The sequence below is a fragment of the Brachionichthys hirsutus genome, chromosome 6 (genome assembly GCF_040956055.1).
Source record: "Brachionichthys hirsutus isolate HB-005 chromosome 6, CSIRO-AGI_Bhir_v1, whole genome shotgun sequence".
In the NCBI taxonomy this organism is placed as follows: Eukaryota; Metazoa; Chordata; class Actinopteri; order Lophiiformes; family Brachionichthyidae; genus Brachionichthys; species Brachionichthys hirsutus.
This window is the reverse complement of record NC_090902.1, coordinates 4,502,676-4,522,100: the sequence shown is the minus strand read 5'-3', so window position 1 is coordinate 4,522,100 and position 19,425 is coordinate 4,502,676. Positions and strand designations below refer to the sequence as shown.

At 40.2% G+C, this 19,425-nt stretch overlaps 1 protein-coding gene across 1 annotated transcript in view; it reads right to left on the bottom strand.

Moving 5' to 3' along the window:
• The window catches only part of diaph2 (diaphanous-related formin 2), a 165,176-nt gene that overhangs the window by 27,922 nt on the left and 117,829 nt on the right, over positions 1-19,425 (bottom strand). The window contains exons 18-19 of the mRNA XM_068740674.1: positions 8,406-8,498; positions 7,359-7,424 (exon numbers count right to left, since the gene is read on the bottom strand). Coding sequence (XP_068596775.1) covers positions 7,359-7,424; positions 8,406-8,498 — 159 coding nt within the window. The remainder of the gene's footprint in view (positions 1-7,358; positions 7,425-8,405; positions 8,499-19,425) is intronic.

The following is a 19,425-nucleotide window of genomic DNA, read 5'->3' as shown; positions in this document are numbered from 1 at the left end:
GCAAATGTTGCTCACTTTTATAGCCCTCTGCTTCTGACTTTCCCATATGAGCAAATGGAGGTTTGCTATCATGTCCCCGAGGCCCATCAATAAATAAATGCAACGCAAATAAACAGATAAATAAATAAATGAGAGGAGACGAGCAAATGGGCATCAGTCAGAATTAGAGATGGAACCATGTCAAGCACAATCATGCTTCATTGGAGGGGGAGTGCCTGAGTGTAGGGAACATTCTTGGTGATTGCTTACTCAGTGTGTGTTTGTGTGTGCATGAGTCTGTGCATTTGTGTCAGAGAGAGAGAGAGAGTCTGGATTTTCACCAACATTTAACCCTCCCAGTCTATACACACTCTTGAACTGTAATACTACCATCAAGGTCGATGCTTGTGTCCGTCACTGTACACAACACAATACAGCGATTGCTCCGTTACACTGAATTCCATGCCTCTGTCTTCTAACTGCAGTCCACCATGATTCACCGCGTTTCACAGCAACGGCACTGAAATCACAACTTTTTTTTCTAATAAACTGCTCTGTCAATCAAGTCCCCCCCTCTTATGTCTCACAAATAATTTTGGCTGATACGCAATATAAATAACCTTCTGAGTCATCAGTCAGTTATAGGAATCATTAACTTTTGTTTGTCCTTACATAATCTCAAAATCAGATTGCTCAGACTGAGGCTGTTTTGAGAATGCATTTAAGTCATGACATGACCCATGAAAAATACTGAAGACAACCAACCATCCATCCATGCCTTTCTTCTTTGCGGGTCACGGGTCTGTTGGAACGTATCCCAGCTTGCGACGGGCGAAAGGCAGGGCACACCTTGGACACGTCGCCAGCGCATATTGGGGCCACATAGAGACAGATAACCACTCATGCACACACTCATACCCTACAGACAATTTTGAGTCTTACCTAAGGGCCCACCTGGATTCGAACCCCCAGTCTTCCATACCAAAGATAACTTGTAAAGCTAATTACGTTTCAAAAGCATCCAGTGAGCAAAGTAACAATTATTAATCAATTTAATCTGAAAACAGTGCATATTCTGATTTATTTCATCTATCTTCCTAGCATCACATTCAACAGCATCTTCTACTGAGTGGAACACTGACATTTTTTTTTTTTACACATTCTCTTTGTATTCTTGTATCGCCACTAATATTTTCCCTTACCTCCCTAATTAAAGTGATCACGTCCAATGAAAAGGGCACTCTCCGCATGCTACGGGGCCCCTACTTATACACATTTTTGTGTCTGTTGATTGTTAGAGGGTGAAAAATGACATTTCATTGTATGTGTGCCATGTGTGCTATCGTAACTGACTTCTTCTTGAAATCAAAAACATCTGCCTGGATGTTAAATGTGTTAAATGTTAGTAATTATAGATATATCAGATTAAGAAAATGAGAAAAAAATGAATTTGACAGCAAAGGAGGAAGCATTTGATTCTGGCAGTGCCTCTCACTGTAAGTGCAACACGCAGCCGTACAGGATGGCATCCTATTCCACAGCACATTATTTGTTCTCATGCTGATCATCACTTGGCCCTGCTGTATGCATAATGAGCAATAAATATGGTTTAATTCAGCCGACACAAGTTGCCCATCCTTCAACACTTAGCTTGATGGCTTTGGCGAGACTCCATTGGAATTATATGAGGGCAATTTTTCAGCTGGTGGGCTGGTTCGATTGCATTCCCTATATTTGGCTTCCACAGGCATTCCTTTGGCTTTAAGCTCTACGAGTTTATAGGTCTATCAGGAATTCATCAAACAATGATTGATATCAATCTCATTGTGTGAATGTGCCCTGGGTAGAAATAAGATGAAACCTTCCATTATGGGACCTCCAAAGCATATTTGCCCTCCGAAATTGATCCAGTATTGACAATTTACACTTAGGGTGACCTTTTCTAACTGCCCACATACTTGAATGCCAATGTTGTTTGGAGAGTGAGCAAGAAAAAAAAAATTCAGCCCACTGCAAATGCTCTCGGATATTATTGAATGTAATATGTCAGGAGACGTTCACTGATGGTCCACTAGGTGGGAGGACTTTCCCCATAAATGAGGCCCTGCGCCAATGAAGGAAGACACTATTGGACAAAGCAGTTGAGAGCTCCAAGTCAATTATAGCACTGGGTCATTGATTCTATTTCTAAGAAAGAAAAAATAACCTTACTGTCGGGAGTTAGTGTCCACATAATAAGCTTTATTAGACAGGACTGTGAAAACGCATAATGGCAGAAAAAGGGTATACAGACAGCCCACTGTCAATACCCTACACTTAAGTAGATCACTTCAGTATAATTTCAACAGCAATGGGTTTAGGGGTACTTAACGGCAGGGGCAGGAGCAAGAGACCCCTGGTGTCCACTCAGATAGACTGCTTTTTATTAAGATTTGATTCATCCTCTCAAAATTGCTCTATGTCACACTTCACTTACTTTATGTCTGCTCTTGGCAGAGTAAAGCAACAAATCAGTTACGCGTCAAGGGTGCCCAAATGGTACATAAAATCTTCATCTATATTTCCATGATGGGTTTTCTGTTGGGGGTGAAAGATGATCAGGTCCGGTGAAAGAATCGATGGGTCAATGGGATGGGAAAAAAGCTCTGTCTATGTCAAATCTCAAAGACATTTATTTTTCTTTTGGTTGCTGATAAATATCCTAATCAGTGAAAAGGAGGTGATATATCTCAAGCAGCATGTGTCTACAGAGGTCTGATGTCACCTACCTTATTGATAACACACATCTACTGGGCCATCAGAGCAATAGCAAAAGGCACTGTCACCTGGTGGGTCTCTTTGCCTCTCAACTCATGACAGTGCTACATCCTGTAGGATCGCTTCAAGGTCTGCCCCGATAAATAAATCAACCGAAGTAGAATTCAGGAGCTTGTGGAGGCATACAGTTTTCACCCTCAACTCAAAGACAGCCTACAGCAACAATCTCAATCTGATATGTGACACAAGCCTCGACGTGGTTTGGGCAAAAAACAACTGCATGAGAGGTTGAGAGACAAACAGAGAGAGATAGAGAGAGAGAGAGATAAAGTGATGGGTAAAACATATGCATGAGCAAATTAATAGCTGAGGGAATTACAAATCACTATCAGTCTGTGAGTGATAGAAAAAAAAAAAAGGGGGGGGGGGGGGGGGGGGTGACTTTCCACAGCTAACTAAAAATACTATGGTTGTCTACATTGGGTTGTGGATAAGAAACATACAATCAATAAATATTAAATGATCATTTATGTCACAAATGAGTTTTGGGCTATAATGGAATGAGGGGGCATTCTTTATCTCTGCCAGCATGTTCTTTTTTAAAGACCCTTCCCTTTGGTCTTTTCATTTGGCTCTTTGTAGAATCATCCCCATTCCTTCCATTAAAATTTCATGAGAGAAAATAGGTAATTTAATCTTCATTAAACATACGGGGGGCCCACTCTGCCCTGACCAGCTGAATTAACTACTAGGCTTCAAGGGATAAAACAGTTGGCTTGAGATTCCCTACCCCTGACAAGCATTATATCACTGCATCACCTTTGTTAATGGGTTTGAGATGATCCCTCTCTGTTCAATGTCGAATAAGTCCTTAAGAGATTTACTTTAGAGAACACAGGATGTAACTTTTGATGGACTGGCCTGTGACAGTGAAGGCAAGTGAGGCAGAGAGGGGGATGAGAGAGAGTCCCTAGTTTGAGATTGTGGTGGAGTTGAAAAGGCAGCAAATAAATAAGAATGGCTTGGTTCTTTTTGAAATATGATTGATTTGTGTCTTGGGAGCACCCCTAGAATGAGAGTCCTACAGGGTTTGTGGCTTTCAACTCTGAATAAAAATCAATGAGATGGGATGTATGAGGGGCTCAGACGACAAAGAAAAAGGAGCTCAGCTAAATTATCTATTTCATACGTTAACCCAATTAAAGGGTAAAGTGTACAATTCTAGTGCCAAATCTGTCAAAATAACACCAGAATGAACTTTTTTTTTTGAATGAGACTGAACCTGCACCAGAAATTCAACTTTTCTAGCTTCCATCAATCCATCCAGTTCCTGCGTGTTGAATTAGGAATGAATGGTGTAATTGCATAACACAAGTGTGGCCTCCTGGGTTAGGTTTTCCATCTCACACAAAGTGGAGACAAGGAAATAGTAAATGTGCTTGGAATTGGTTGTAATTGTGACTGGCAGTGCCTACAATTGTGTTCTGCCTAACACATGAAGAAGTCGGCTGAAGTGTAGTTTATCCTGAAGGATGGTTAAAAAAAAAAAGCATGCTGGGTTTGAATGAGCTCCTCTGACATAAGCAGAGATTCTAATGCGACTGAGAGACTGTCTGGTACACACTACTCGTTTGAAGATGACATGAGGTTAATCAAGCTTTAAAGCATGAGATTAAGACAGAAAGGACAAGCATGAGTGAATAGATTTTGCACGCAGTTTGATTCAACTGCTCAGAGAACCTTCTCCAGTTAATTCAGACTGAAATGTTGTCAGTCCCTCAGTCAGAGAGAAATCAAATCTGTGCACAACAAAAGTGCTTAAATATTATTGCTGCATTAAAGACCAAAAAATTACACAATTATTCTTCATACCTTGACTGATATGTTGACAGTTCCCACCATAGACAATGATGAACGACCCAAAGACAGCTGTCAGTGACTGAGATGACTGTCACCAAAATGTCACTGCAAAAGCAAAATTATTGCTCTTTATTTAAATCTTTATTTCCTGTTTCTCAGAAAGAAAGGGTTTCTCTTGACCGCCTTTCATAAGAAGAGACAAATACCTCCTGCGGACTTTGGTAGCTGACCTTGTACCCTTGGGACCACAATTTCTTTCATCAGACAAAAGGGACACTACATCATCGTCTCAGTAACATGGCACCACATATAAAAAATGCCAGACATATGAAGGCAGTGACTTTTACAAAATCTCCTGACAAATCTAGCTTCAAACAACAGGTTAAATGAAGGAATGTAATGACTTAACCTTCATTTCCCAACCTCCTCTTCCATCTCAACAATAATAAATAGAAAAATTATGCATTTGGAAAAAGAAAAAACAGCAACAACAATTGCTGTAGGTTGGTGTAGATGCTCATTCATCCAGGTCATCATCATCCCTGAAAGTTGAGGTAAACGAACCATTCATACCTTTAATAACCCATAGCAGTGCTTTTGACTTAGCAGCTATAGTGTGACCTTGACGACTGTCATTGTGTTAGCAACCGTAGATATCCATACTCGCCATCAGTCTCTTGAGTGCTGAAATGTCTTCAGATCCTAAAACAGAAGTCCAGTTGATTCAAGATTAACCTTCAAAGAGAAGATTCAAAGGCACATGCCTTTGGATCTGTGGAGCTTTTTGACAGCTTCAGTGACTCCGCCAGAAAACACGAAAGGACTCTGAGAGAACATAACTCCGACATTATTGTCAATCAAGCCTGAACTATTGGAAAGCATTTTCTAGGCTAAAACAAAATGAAACCTATGATTTAATCGCTCCTCCATATGGAGAGCTATGGTGCTCAACTAGTGTTCACGAAAGGCACCTGTTGATTGACACAAAGCGTACAGTCAGAGCCTGCCTCACAATCACTGAAACACTGAACATAACAAAGTTCATTTTAAAATAGCAGTGCTAATCTGGAAGTTCATGAGTATCGCAGCATCTACCCAGCAACAGTCTGCATATATGCCTATATGTTTATTCCTAAAGGCTGCAGGAAACCTTTTGCTCTAAAGCTGGCTTTGGGAAAACAGGTTAGGCAAACATTCTTTTATTGTCACTTTTAATGACGCATACAGTATTTTTGACATTCTCTCATCAATAAATATACAATATGTTTTATACATTATAGAAAGATAGAAGAACACACAGAGGTCCTGGCTCAAAGTAGGCTTGCACAAAGCATAAAAGGCAACAGGTTTGCATGGCATGTGATGGATGCTTTTGTCAAACATACAGGCTGTATGTATGACAATGCAAAGGTTTATTGCGAGAAGCCAAAGCATGAAGGTTGACATAACTTACCAAAAAAGAAATGGAGGGATATCATGCTGTGAAAGCTGGTAGCTGGAGCTGCTCTACATGACAGACAGTATGCTGAATACTTCAAATCTTTGTTCTTTAAGAGGGGCTGTCCTCCTTTGAGATTGTGATATGAGAATGAACATTTGGGATCAAGAGGCCAATTTTAAACCATTGATTACTATCTATCACTACTAGAACTAGTGATGAAAAGTAATTCAACATCTGATCAGTTATATTTTCTTTTCAGTAGGCTGAATTATTGCACAACCTCTATTCCAACAAATAGGGATGTCATATAAAACAAAATTCATGAGAAATGTCACGATTTTATTGAAAGCGTAACCACTGACTGATGGAAAACCCCACGCTTTCATTTCAGTTCATGTCCACAGTGAACTGAGCCACACTCAACATGGTTCGAAATCTTTGGGTCGATCTTGAAGGTCCTAAAACCTTCTAAATTTCAGTTTATTTAGTTGATTACCCAGTCCTACCTGAGCATATCCTATATCATATACCATATCATATCCTATAGGTAAACATTGATAAAGTGGTGCACTTTACCAGTCTCTGACATTTGAATATCTGAACAGATGAGAGAGAGCATTTAATGCACAATCATAATACATGCTACCAGTTGTCCTGTTCACCTGTGGAATCTGCTTTAGGTTTACCAGTTTTTAGTTACTGATGTTTAACACAACATCCCAAGTATTTCTGGAATAGGGTCACAAAATATGCAGCACATCTATGTCCAAAGAGCCATGAACCAAAGGCACCACTTCTTTGGAGTGTATTTCCAGAAAAGCTGGGGTAATGGAGGTTTATGCTTTGTTGCGGTGAATACCTCAATGGGACATTGCTCTATTTCTGCAATGACTGCTGTATGTACAATTAGTACATACATAAGGGAAATAACACTCAATGAAGGACAAGCTGTCAAATCTAGTGCTTTGGACATATTCAATACATTAGCAAGTATTTGGTTCATTTAATTTGCCATTACAAAATGTATTTTCAAGTCAAACAAAAGTGATTTATAATGTTGCATCCATGAGTTAATTTTCTCAGTGAGGAGACATATTTTTGTGTTAGTTTTATTTCTATTTGGCATCCGTTTGAAGCTTTCTAGAGAATATTACATATTTTAAAAATGTAACATTTGACTTAAATTCATTAAGTCAGTGAAGGACTCTCCATGATGTAGACCAGCACAGTTAGAATCTCTGAACATACGGATCTGTGAGTCATGCAGCCAGAAGATGTGTGCACGATGTGTCTGTTTAAAAAGCCAGCTAAATGCACACACCTAGAGTTCTGTTACCATAGTTAGCACCCGGCCACCGAGAGGCTGGACTGGAAGGACATGGATCACCTGTAACAACGTTGGTGATAAAAGAAAAAAGAAATGAGAAAAAGAAAAAAAAGGGAAGGGTAGAGAAAATAGAAAAGAGAAAAAGGCATTAGAGGAAAGACATTTCAGATATCTACAGGAATGCACCACTCCCAGAGTTTGGAAAAATCTGTCAGCTATGTGAAGTTAACTAAACTGATATTTGAATGTCGACACAGCAAAAGGAAGCGAATGAATAAGGCATTTGTGAAGAATGGAGCCGTTATGTGTTCTGATGAGCAGCAATGGGTGATGAATCATGAGTTTGCATGTTTGTTGATATACGCATAATTGAGTTTCAGTGAAAGTGACAAAGCTTAAGGTGTAGGCAAAATCGAATTTTAATGAAAGCTGAAAAGTTTGATAGTACATTTTGGAAGTAATTGTCTTCGACTAGCTTGGGAAATTCATCTATATTATTGTACACCAGATTGCACTTGTCCAAAATCAAAGGTCATTATTACATGTAAAATTACTTTGAAATCAAAAGTCCTCTTCAACAGAACTCTGACTTGCATATGAATTCACCTTGGCAACTTTACTAGGTGGTACTACATGGGCCATTAATCATAGGCAAACAGAATGCATACAAAATCAGCCTCAACACAACTGCAGCCAGCGTGGCAACATTAAAATAAGTGCTTTATGAATGGCTAAAGGACAATCTATTGTTAATGACATTCACTAAATGACATGTGTTCTTGCTTTTAAGATGCCTGTGCTGTGTGTGTTCCAGTTTTATGAGCGTTTAGTGTTGTGCACAAAAACAGGAATAGACAACAATGAAATACCTATTGGAAAGATTAGCTGCTTCTTTGATAGTGCAGGAGCCACTTGTGTGGCGTGAAAACCATCACCTACATGAGGCATGTGGTATTTTTCTGTGCAGACAAGTGAGACCGAGAGAAATGAAATAAAACATGTGAAATGGAACACAAAGGCAGTGTTTTTGCGCCGCATTACCGTTGCGTGGTGTCCGTTTTCGTCTATCACGGAAGGCTGCTCCCGACTGCAGAGCTTCCATTAAGCTATCCATCACGCCAGTTTCGTCTCCCTCTGGAAAAGAGCAGATAAAGCAAACATATTTAGAGGACAACATGTAACAGCGCCAAACATAATAGGAGAAAGAAAATTGGAAATAAATGCACATACAGGTACGTGGACATAAACACAAACTTGTATATGATTACTTCAAAGTTTAATCGGGTATAGGACAAAAAAAAACATCCTTCATATGCGCGTGTTGAGACTAAACAAGTCGTTGAGGCCTGTCTCTTTTATTTCTCAGGAAACAGCTGGCGAGAAGGAAAATACACTTAGAGTTTAGCATCTACTGCAGGCAAAGGGGCCTCAGGATGAAAGCGTCCACTGATATTCATTGACAGATATTCTTTCTGTGGCTAACACAGGGGAGGTAAGTGCTCTTTACAAAGATTTAATGTGGAGCCGCTCAATACCCAGCCGCTCGATCAGTGTTCAGTCAATGACAGTGGGACCGGTCTTCGAACCCCCCCCCCCCCCCCCCCCACTGATCCAGCTGTCCTGCAGATCCATGAAACCAGAGAAGTGAAAGCAGTTGGCATGTCCTCGTAGACAGTGAGGAGACACTTGGGACAGTGTATTGTTCAATGTATGCTGGGGTTCAAAAATGAGCTCTAAGGTTCTGAATATGGGTTGTTTATCGCTACTAGATCAGAAGGGCACCTTTTCTATCATTCTGCCGCAGGACATACATTATTTTTAAGTGAGTTTGTTCAAGTTACATATTGGTCATCGGTTCTTTTGCCTACACGAGGAAATACTTTGTTCTTCAAGTTTCAAAATGATATTGGAAACTTGTTAAGTTCATGTAGCCAGAGGAGCTCGAACAGAAGGAAACATACAAAAAATAAAAATAAGTGGATACGTGCTACTTTCAGCACGCAGCGCTTCTCTAGACACCGGGATGGTAAATTCACTGTTACATGCACGTGTTCAAAGACCCGCACAGCCAGTCACATTGGATTCATGAGCAAAGCAACATGTTAGACAATATGTATTTTGCCAAGTCAGGACTGAACATGCTGTTGTTGTTTTTTTGAAAGCAACAAACCCTCTGATCTGCTATGATTCAAGTGAAGAATAGAAGACAGGAAAACCAATAATAGAAACAAGCTTCATGCAAATTTAAAAACAAACAAACAAAAACAAAAAATCCAAACAAACATGACACCACTAGCCACGCACATGCGCTAGGACGGATTTTGCTCTCTATCTCAATCTTTCTCTTTCTTCCTCAAACCCTTCCCAAGGGCTACTTTGAAAGCAAAGTATCTGCTCTGGCTGTGCGCTGTGCTTAAAAGCAATCTCGATTAAATCAAGCTTAATTAGACCAGCTTTAACAGAACAAAACCAAAGCAGGGCAAAGTAGTGCTTATCTCAAATTGCAGCACTACACCTCAGATAGCTGGCTCATTGGTTTAAAAGGGGGAGCAGACGTTTTGTCTGTTGTGGATATTTGAAACAAAAGTACATGGTAAACACCTTTAGATGGTCCTTTGTAGGCTGACACATTCCAAGGCTTATAAAAGGTGGAAATTATGAAGTGAAAGGTTCATATTTATCTATAAATGTCTTTGCACAACTAACTTTTTGACAGCTGCTTCTTCGGTCATTTCTTCACAGCTATCCAGATATAGTAGAGGGCACATAACATCTGATCAGTGTGGCAGACCTAGAGCTTTAACAGTGGCCCAATTCATCGTGTGTACTGGCCAGAACTTTGGAGTCATAGTAAAGAAAGTTTCAGGTGAAACACAACAAACCAACAAACTTCTGTGCTTACAGCTGAAGCAAAAGGGAAACAAAGAAATAAGTCAAGATCACAGCTACTTTCAACACACAACACTTAAAAAAAAATGCAAGTTAGGGTAGAAGGGATATATTTAATGGGTGGAAAATGATCAAGAATGGACACACTTTTTCCTCCTCCTCCTCCACAATCCATCTGACCTGCAATCCTTAATGAAAGTACAATAAGTTGACACAACCAAGACTAGAGACATGTGCAATACAAATAGAATAAAAACAAAAACAAAAACAAAAACTTTCAGTCGTACTTGCAGTAATTTTGCCATATAATACATTGTCACTTTTATATTTTGAGATTGCTATATAAGTCTCAAGCTGTCTAAAAAGAGACACTTACTCCCCAGTCACCTCACATTGCTGAATTGACTGTGTGCTATTGGGCCACAGCTTCAGCCTGAGGAGGCCTTTCTCTCAGCAAATTGCCACAAATGAGCCTTCAGACTATGAACATATTTAGAATTATTTCTATGTACTTAACAACTGCGAAGAAAAGGTAAGCCCTTAGTGTAAGAAAATATGTTTTTCCAGTAATCCTCAGAGCAAACTTTCTGCATTACTTATATTAACATTGCCCATGTAGCAAACATTTCTGTCTTGTTCACCGTTGTCTCATTTCCAGCTGCAAAACCCAGGGCAAATATTCATCCCCTTCTTATTAACAGGTAGATTGCATGCTGGGGAATTACATAAATGCTAACCTTTCATGCCCAGAATTTTTTCTTAAGAGGAAAGATCCCCTCTGCTCAACGGAAATTGCTTTCTAAATGGGTTAAGATGGGCTAACACACTGACATGCCCTTCCAGTGATGAAACACCTTGGTGAGTACCTCAAAAGACAGCTCCAAGGTCCTTTAATAATCTTATTAAAGATTCTGGAAGTGTGGAACATGCCTGTGGCTTCTGTACTTTTAGGTAGTCTCTTAAACAGTGACATCTTAAGCGCACAAGCTCTGTGAATCTCTACTTCTTGGACAGTGGTGATGTAGCGCTCCATATCATTCCCACTGATCCGTGCCCATTTTCCTCTACTTCACCTGAATAGCAGGCGTTATCTGCGCCAAATGTAAGAGGAGATTGATTCCTGTTTTGATTTAAGTCAAATAGACGCGCAGGAAAAGCTTGAAGACATTTCCCCTCTCATACAAGAGGCTTCTTCAGTTTCCAGCAACTAGTGAAGAGTTCCAGATATTTAACCTGGTGGGCGTTACTTGAAAGTATTTCAGAATCAGCAGAAATTTTTACCAGATTAGATTTGCCCCAAGAAATGCAAAGTAATATCTCAAATTATCACGTTGTGGTTTGGTGCTTCCATATGCCAGTCAAGTCGGTTTTGACACTCGTCTTTCTGGACTATAATACGCGCAGTGTAAAGCTTTGAAGGGCGTGAGAAAATATATTGTTCTTGGCAAATTTACCACTATGTTGACATCTATGATTTTGGTGCGGAGTAAAGCAGTCAGAGAGCTTCTTCTCACAGTGTGCTGGAAATCCCCTCAAGCTAAATATCAGCAAAATCAATGCACTCCATGTCTCCAGAGAGAGAGAGAGAGAGAGAGAGAGAGAGACAGAGAGAGACAGACCGATCAAATGTAATAAATAAAGTTGATTCTGATGCTGCAAATCCTAAAACAAGGAGGCTTCACAGAACCGAACATCTGTGCAATTACAAGGCAAATGTGAAGAATTGTCACAATTTCTGGAGTCTGAGATTGTAATCAATTTCTAGTAACAGCCTGGACCACACTGGAAAACAGCAAAAAGTCTGGTTCTCAAAGAGACCATGCAATCACTGCAATTGCATCAGGAATCCATGCTCAACAGGCTAAAAGGCAAAAAAAGGATGATGAGACTACCACTTGGGGATGGATTTCGACTCCATAAAGACAAGAAAATCTGAGTTAAGCAACCAGGAATCTCAAGTTACTGGAACAGACTCCCCTAATTCCCACAGCAGACTGAATCTCAGGTTCCATACGCGTACATTATTCTAAACTTCTAGCTCGTTAAACCATGTCTATGGATGTCTATGCCAGAAGCTGGATGCTGTAAGGAGCATCACTGGTGTACTGTACCATTAACTTTGCCACTGCTCTGGCTGAAACAAATAAATAAATGCATGAATAAATGACAAAAGAAGTGAGACAACATTTATTTTACTGTATGGCATTGAATAATAATAAGAAAACCCTTTTCCAGAACATTATCATTTGCGCATGAAGCTGATATTTATCTTTTCAGTTGTGAAATGCCATCACTTCATCCTATTCGACATTTGTGTGGAGTCTTGGTATAATGAGGATTTGAATTTTTTACTAATTGAATGACTGTTTTCTTGTGGTCACAGTGACCTTGACCTTCTATTGCCAAATCCAAATCCCTTCACTCTTTAGTGAGTGTTTGTGAGAAATGTAAAGTCATTTAATCAACCATTGGGTTAGAAAGAACTGGAAAAAGAACCTTTGGTATAAATCGAAAAAGTCACTGCGATGTACGATTACCAATACACAAGAAAGGAATAACATAAGCACAAATACAGAGCTCCACTATTGATGGAGGAAGATGGAAAGCAAAGAAAGATGGAGGAGGTTGTATTCAGGGGAAAAGGGAAAAAGAATAATAGTATACAGCCGGGGAGTAGCATGAAGAGGGTTTCTGCGGATACGTAAGTGAGTGTGGTGGAGTGGATTATTGAGAGGGACTCGTGGAGCGAAGCGAGACCAGTGTCGTAAAACACCTTCCTAACTCCCTGACGCCCTGATCGCTGTGACATTCAATTATTTTTAAAACATGCACTGTAGTAGGCGAGCGCATGCTCAAAGATTCACATCCACATACGTTTTAAAACCTGCCTACACATTTTCAATGATACAAATGCACGTTGTATTTTGTATCTGGAAGAGCGCTTCGCTTTACTGATTCGATTACGAGGCATATTTCCTGATGATGAAACAGGGAGAGGAAACAGGAGAAGAGCGCATGTCTAAAGGATAATATACTTATTACTGCTCATGGCAAGATCAACTAAAAAAATGCAAAAGAAAACCAATGTATAAGCAAAGCATCCACGTAAACCCTTAATTCTTAGTAAAAGACAAAATATATTAAATACTACTACATTGAATAAATGATCTTAAATTATGAAAAACATGACATCTCTATTTGTGGCTAATAAAATCTACAACAATGAAGATATGTGTTTGCCAGAAATAAAAAGAAAAAGTATCACTGTTACCTTGAAAACATGACAAAGCTTTTAGCTCCAGCATGGAAGGAAAAAAAACAAACTTGTGTGCATTTGAATTAAATTCTGAGTTCTCTTTTTAACATCAAAGGCATGGCAGTCCTATAATTATGCAGCAGTGCCAACAAAGCCTGTTCATAAATTCAATTTGCTATCTGTCATCTCCTGCGTGTTGCGCTGATAAGAAAAAGGCACAGTGGATCGATTGAGAACTCAATTCCTGGTGGTTCGCGTGCAGCCGCAATGATTCGGAGCACAGACAAAAGAATTCTTCAAATGCTAAAAAAGCCTCAATGTGGGATTCTAATTTAGCAGCAAATTATGACATGGTATATCACATGAATGAAACTGGTAGCAATAGTGGCATGTTAATTACAAATAACAAGAATAAGCATATGCACTGCCCTCCCTGAACAAATTACAGGGTGCTACATGAGAAGCAACATGCATAGGAGATGGGTTAACTTACAACGCTGTGAGATATAATACGAGATTACAGGCCTGACATCACTGTAAGCGAGTGTTGGAGTTTAACCTCACAAAAGGCACCCTCACTCGAGGAAAGAGTGAGAAAGAACAGAAGGGTGGAAAGACTTCCACCCTTTTTTTTGTGTCAGTCTGCTGTGGATTGTTCTGCAACACTTTTGAGTACATCTGTTCCGACACAGTCACCTACGCAATTAATCTGCACCATTAGCGGTGAAACGAGGGGGGGGGGGGGGGGCAACAACTGAACATAAAAAAAAAACCTGCACCTGTGAGCGAGCTCTCTGTTTGGTTTTCCACATCCATTTTTCTGTCTCCCTGTCGTCCAGCCACCCATCCCAAAAGCTTTGATCCAATTAACTTTTTAGACTGGCTTTCGTCTTTTAATTTGCGTTTGTGTATGTGTGTGTGTTTATTAAGCACAAGCAAGGAGGAGAAAGGGGAATGGAAGGCTAAGATGGCTAATAAAAAAGATAGATTTGTTAGCCGATTCATCTGGATCGTTTTACTGTAACAACTTGATGAGCAAATCCACTCATGTTCTCCCTAACTCAATCAGGAATGCTCCAACAAACCTTCATTCCAGGAGGAATGGCGCTGCAGCAACTTCATTCCTCTTCCTATGAGACCCTGTGTGGCGCCAGGGTCAGGAGAAAGCAAGGGCGCTGTGGCGAGGCCAGTATGTCTCGAAGATGGGAAAGGTGGGTGAGAGTTAAGAGGTAAATTGTGTTTGACATGCACCAGAGCTGGAGCTCGGCTGGCCTGGTCACTGCATGCCTTATCCCATAATCTGAAAGAAATAAGAAATGCCCTGATCGCGAGAGATGGGGGGGGAAATGTGGTGAGAAGTTGGATGTCGACAAGGAAAGGATGAAAGTGGATTAGCTGCCGTGGCGATTTGCATTATGTGGTGGAACAAAAGCCCCTGCAATGCCCCGAATAGCTAGATTCATGAATAAGTAAACAAACAAAAACAAAAATAAACCCTCCATCTGGATGGATCCTGCTAGGCCCCGGGGGAAAAAAAGTAGGAAGGGGCGGGGAGAGAGACACTTGGAATATAGTATTCACCACGCTTTGCTTCCTCTGCTATAATTTACTTCTAGTGCCTGCGCCCCATCCACCGCCAGGAACTGCATCTCTGCCACCAATATATATACACTGCTTTTAGCTAACTTGGCGAGTAACAACACCGACACTCAAGGGGGGGGTTCAGCACTGACAGATGTTGAGCTGACACACTTTTTCTGAGCCGCATGAGGTCCACATGTCGGGGTGCCAGCAGGGCCACGGAAGCTTGTCCTTGCTGCAGAGTGGGCGGCCATTGCAGCTTTTATATGAGGTAGGTGCTGCTAAATTGAAGTGTAATATGGTAAATCCTGCACCTCACAGGAGCAGAGGGGAGTCCGCTTTTAACTCAGCCACCACTTTAGACTGATGTGGTCTTGAAGTGGATAGAAATGACAGTTTTTACCATGCTCACCACATTTGACCTTTTAGTACTTCCTGTATGTACAGCCCTGGGTCGAGTTTCTTTGGTTTGCATTTAAGGTTCGACCATGTGTTTCTCTCGTTTTTCCCCTGTCTAATGGATTTCAGTGAACCATTACTATCAGAGCTTTGTGCCACAGGAAAAGCCAAAATCTTTGTTGAGGTCATAGTGTTAGGCCATTTGTGGTCATTTTCGGTAATTTGTTTTAGGAGTCAAACGGGAAAAGAGGAATAATCTCACTGGAAAATCCTTTTCTAGGTTTTTCTAGTTTTCTGCTAGTTTTCTCTACAAGAATATTCAGAAGGGAATGATGGTACATATATATATACCTGTGTGCTAGTGCTACATTAATATGTTTAGATGCTAGTTCACATTTTACATCCTAAACACTGGAAGGCCTCCACTATGACGAGGCAAAACAAAAAGCGGCCTTCATCTTTAGCTTACAGCTGTTTTTCTCGCAGTTTTAGAAAACCAGCTTTCTGTGATGTTGTGGTGTATAATGAATCAGATTATTACAATGAGAGGGATGTCAATGACGTGTGAACATTTTCGACTTCATCAATAGATATTTCATCATATATAAATTACATATTTAGAGAGTGGATATAGAGCTTTTGAATCCAGATAAGGATCTTAACTAAACTGCACATGTGCTGCATCAGTGAAAGGCGGTGCCGTCTGGGGAAGCTAAATGGATTTGACAATGGGATTTGATTGTCTTTGTAGTGAGCATAATTAGGTTTGATTGACTGTAAAGTGACTGGCGGGTCCAGATCTGGGAGGAGAAATAACCAGACACTTGAACCACCCAAAAATTAATGAGATTCAACTATGCCTGAGATAATTTCACCAAGGAGAAGCACATTTATGAAAGCAATGGGATAGAAAAAGGAACATGGTGGGATGTTTGCTGAGCAGTGTGTCAGACACAGGAGAGAGGGGGAGAGACAGAGAGAGAGGACGAGGAGGAAACAGGATAGATATATATCTGATGCTCGCCTCTCTGGATTTCAAGTTTACAATAATAGATAATAGATAATAGACAATTAACTAATCAATATTCTTAATTGATCTCTCTCTCTCTCTATATATATATATATATAAGGAATAGCTGTTTATTGTCATTACAATAAGTGCAAGGAAACTGCAATTGCAGTACTGTATATATTTAATTATTTTATCTCATTTGCCTCTGGCTCTGATAAACCTTCACTGAGATGCCAACACTTCCTTGAGACATATTCTGATTTTGACTGGAGATAAAACACAATCTAATATGCTGTTATTTATTAGAATGGGTGTATGACAGACGATCCGATGCCCTTGTTCTCGTCTTTCAAGGTAATGATGGAATTCACCAGTCCATACTTAGGAGTTTCAGAGCATGCCTTACACTTTCTGGAATGTGAATTGACTTCGCTCAAAGGCAAGGGCAAAAAAAAAAAAGCAATTTTCTTTTTTTGAAATTCTATCACTGATGCAGATGCAGTGAAAGATACTTCATTTTTACAACTCGCCAGAAATTACAAATATACAATGAGACATGGAAGCCATCAGTGGCTTGACAAAGGAATGACACTTTAGGGACTAAACAGGCAGTGAATTCAGAAGCGTCGTGAAATACATCATTATTACATTCTGGAAAGCCCTGTCCTTGTCCCTTATATTCTATAGCTCACTAATACTGGCTTGCTTTTCTGAGGCAGTGGGACAATCCTGAGAGTCTCTCACAAACATATTTCTTGTATCTATTTTGCTTCTGACCTTGACAGGTCTACAAGCTACCTGCCCTGGTAATATTGTTAGTCATGTGCTGCCCAGACACTATGCAAACTGAAAGCACTAACCTGTCCACCTCGCTGCCACCTATCAGCCTGTACCATCACCTAGCTGGCATGGCTGCACGCGGGCGTACGCCAGCCTACTGACAGCTGTCAGCGTCACGCAGAGCCATCAATCCACACGTCTGACACTGTCATTCAGGACAGGGCTCTGGCAGACACAACCAGTCAGCCAATTGCACAAAAATATGTCAATTTAGTTTAGCAAGCCACACAAACATACACTTTAATTTGTTTAAGCAACACTATCGTTCAGGGAAATGCTCAAACAGGGGAAAACACAAAGGAGAAATTTCACTCTGACGAGGACATTAGTTTTAGTGAATCATTACATGAGATCTTAATAGTTTAGTGAATGAGGAGATTAAATGCAGTAGTTAGCGCTATCAAATGTTGCATATAGAGCAGATCAAAAAATGCACGTGGATGCAGCTAAAACCTTAAAAATAATTTCTTATTCCAGACTTTATTAAATTGAATATGTGTGTGTTTTTAAAGATAGCCCATTTCTATTTATGTAAACATCCACTAGTTCATCCTCAAGGTGTCAAAGGTTGACAAGGAGAATGCATAAATAGAAGCTGCGGGCCCATCATTGTCAACATGCCAACTGCTCTCTGCAGAGAATCACAGACATGGAGGCTTCATTCTAGAAGGCTCGGCTGAAAGGAAAAAAAAAAGCTTAGATGGCTATCACAGCACAGGAAATGCATTTGGATGAGAAGAGATCTCTTACCATGTAAAAAATATTAAAGCAATGTGTGTTCAATTTTTAAATGCGTACTTATAACTATTATAAATGTCTCTGAGGTAAGGACTGTTGAAATTGAAGGATGTGACTGTTTCACAGACATTACTGATTACATATAAAGCAAAACAGTGTCTGTTACCACCTGGACTGGAAACCCTTTACACTGAAAATAGTGAGACAAGCAGAATAATTTATGATTTCAAACAGCCTTTGATAAATGACCATTGTACCACGTGTTTTTCCCCAGTAACGCAATGAATGAGCCTGAGTCCTGCCTGTGTCTATGAGCTGGCGAAAAACTGTGCAGCCTCCAATTCACTCATATGATTTCATACTAATGTTAGTACAGTTTTAATCCCAGCTCAAAATAAATCTCCTTTCCGATTAAAATAATTTAATGAAATCTACGATTTCTTAAATAATTGGAAATTTTATTTTTAAATCTCGTACTAAATGAGTCTAGCTGGATTTAATGAGTGTAGTCAAGTGAGATGCAGACATTTGGCATGCATAAAAAAGTGCTATGAAACTCAGGCCAATATGCATCTAAACTTGTTATTCCTCAGGACAGCAATAGATATGTTTTTAAGAGGTGAAGGGGACTGTTAAAGACGCTGCAGCAATGATTCACACACTGAAAATGAAGCAGCACAAAGTATGTCGGAGAAAAGTTGATAGAAAACACGTAAAAATACAAAGTTCTCAACCATTTCTCTGCAGTACCAAGGAGAAATGCCTGGACTATATAAAATGTTCAAATAGCTTCATCTTGTGTTTGCTTGTTTATTTTTATGTGCTGTATGCCAGCCTGCATCGTGCTCAGAGCGCCATGTGTGCTTTCCGGCTCTATTCTAGCCTTAGTAGATTTGACTGGGTATGCAGTTGACATGCGGGCACAGACACTTGCTTCAGATGGGGGCGCCGACCCTGGTGATGCCAGCCGAGTAGGTGGCCAGAGGGCTCTGCTAGTCCTCACAAATCCCTCGGAGAAACAAAGTCCAGATGCTCGACGATGCACCAGCTCTTGACGCACTCAGCAAGCCGTTTATGACATTGTTTCGGAAGCCACAACAACAGCAACAAAAGAAAACTGCTATAATGAACAATCTTTCTCTGTTTCCGACAGCAGAACTAGTTTGGGTTTGTTTTTCTGTGTTCAACAGCTATTTGCAGTGAAGTAAAGCAATTTAGCAAATGCTGAACATCTGGTCAGTCCAAAAGAACATGGCGATCCACTTAGAGTGAACTCAAACAAATTGGGTGACATTAGGAGTTCTAATACTTCACAAGAACAATAGGGTGAGCCTGTCACTTGTCTC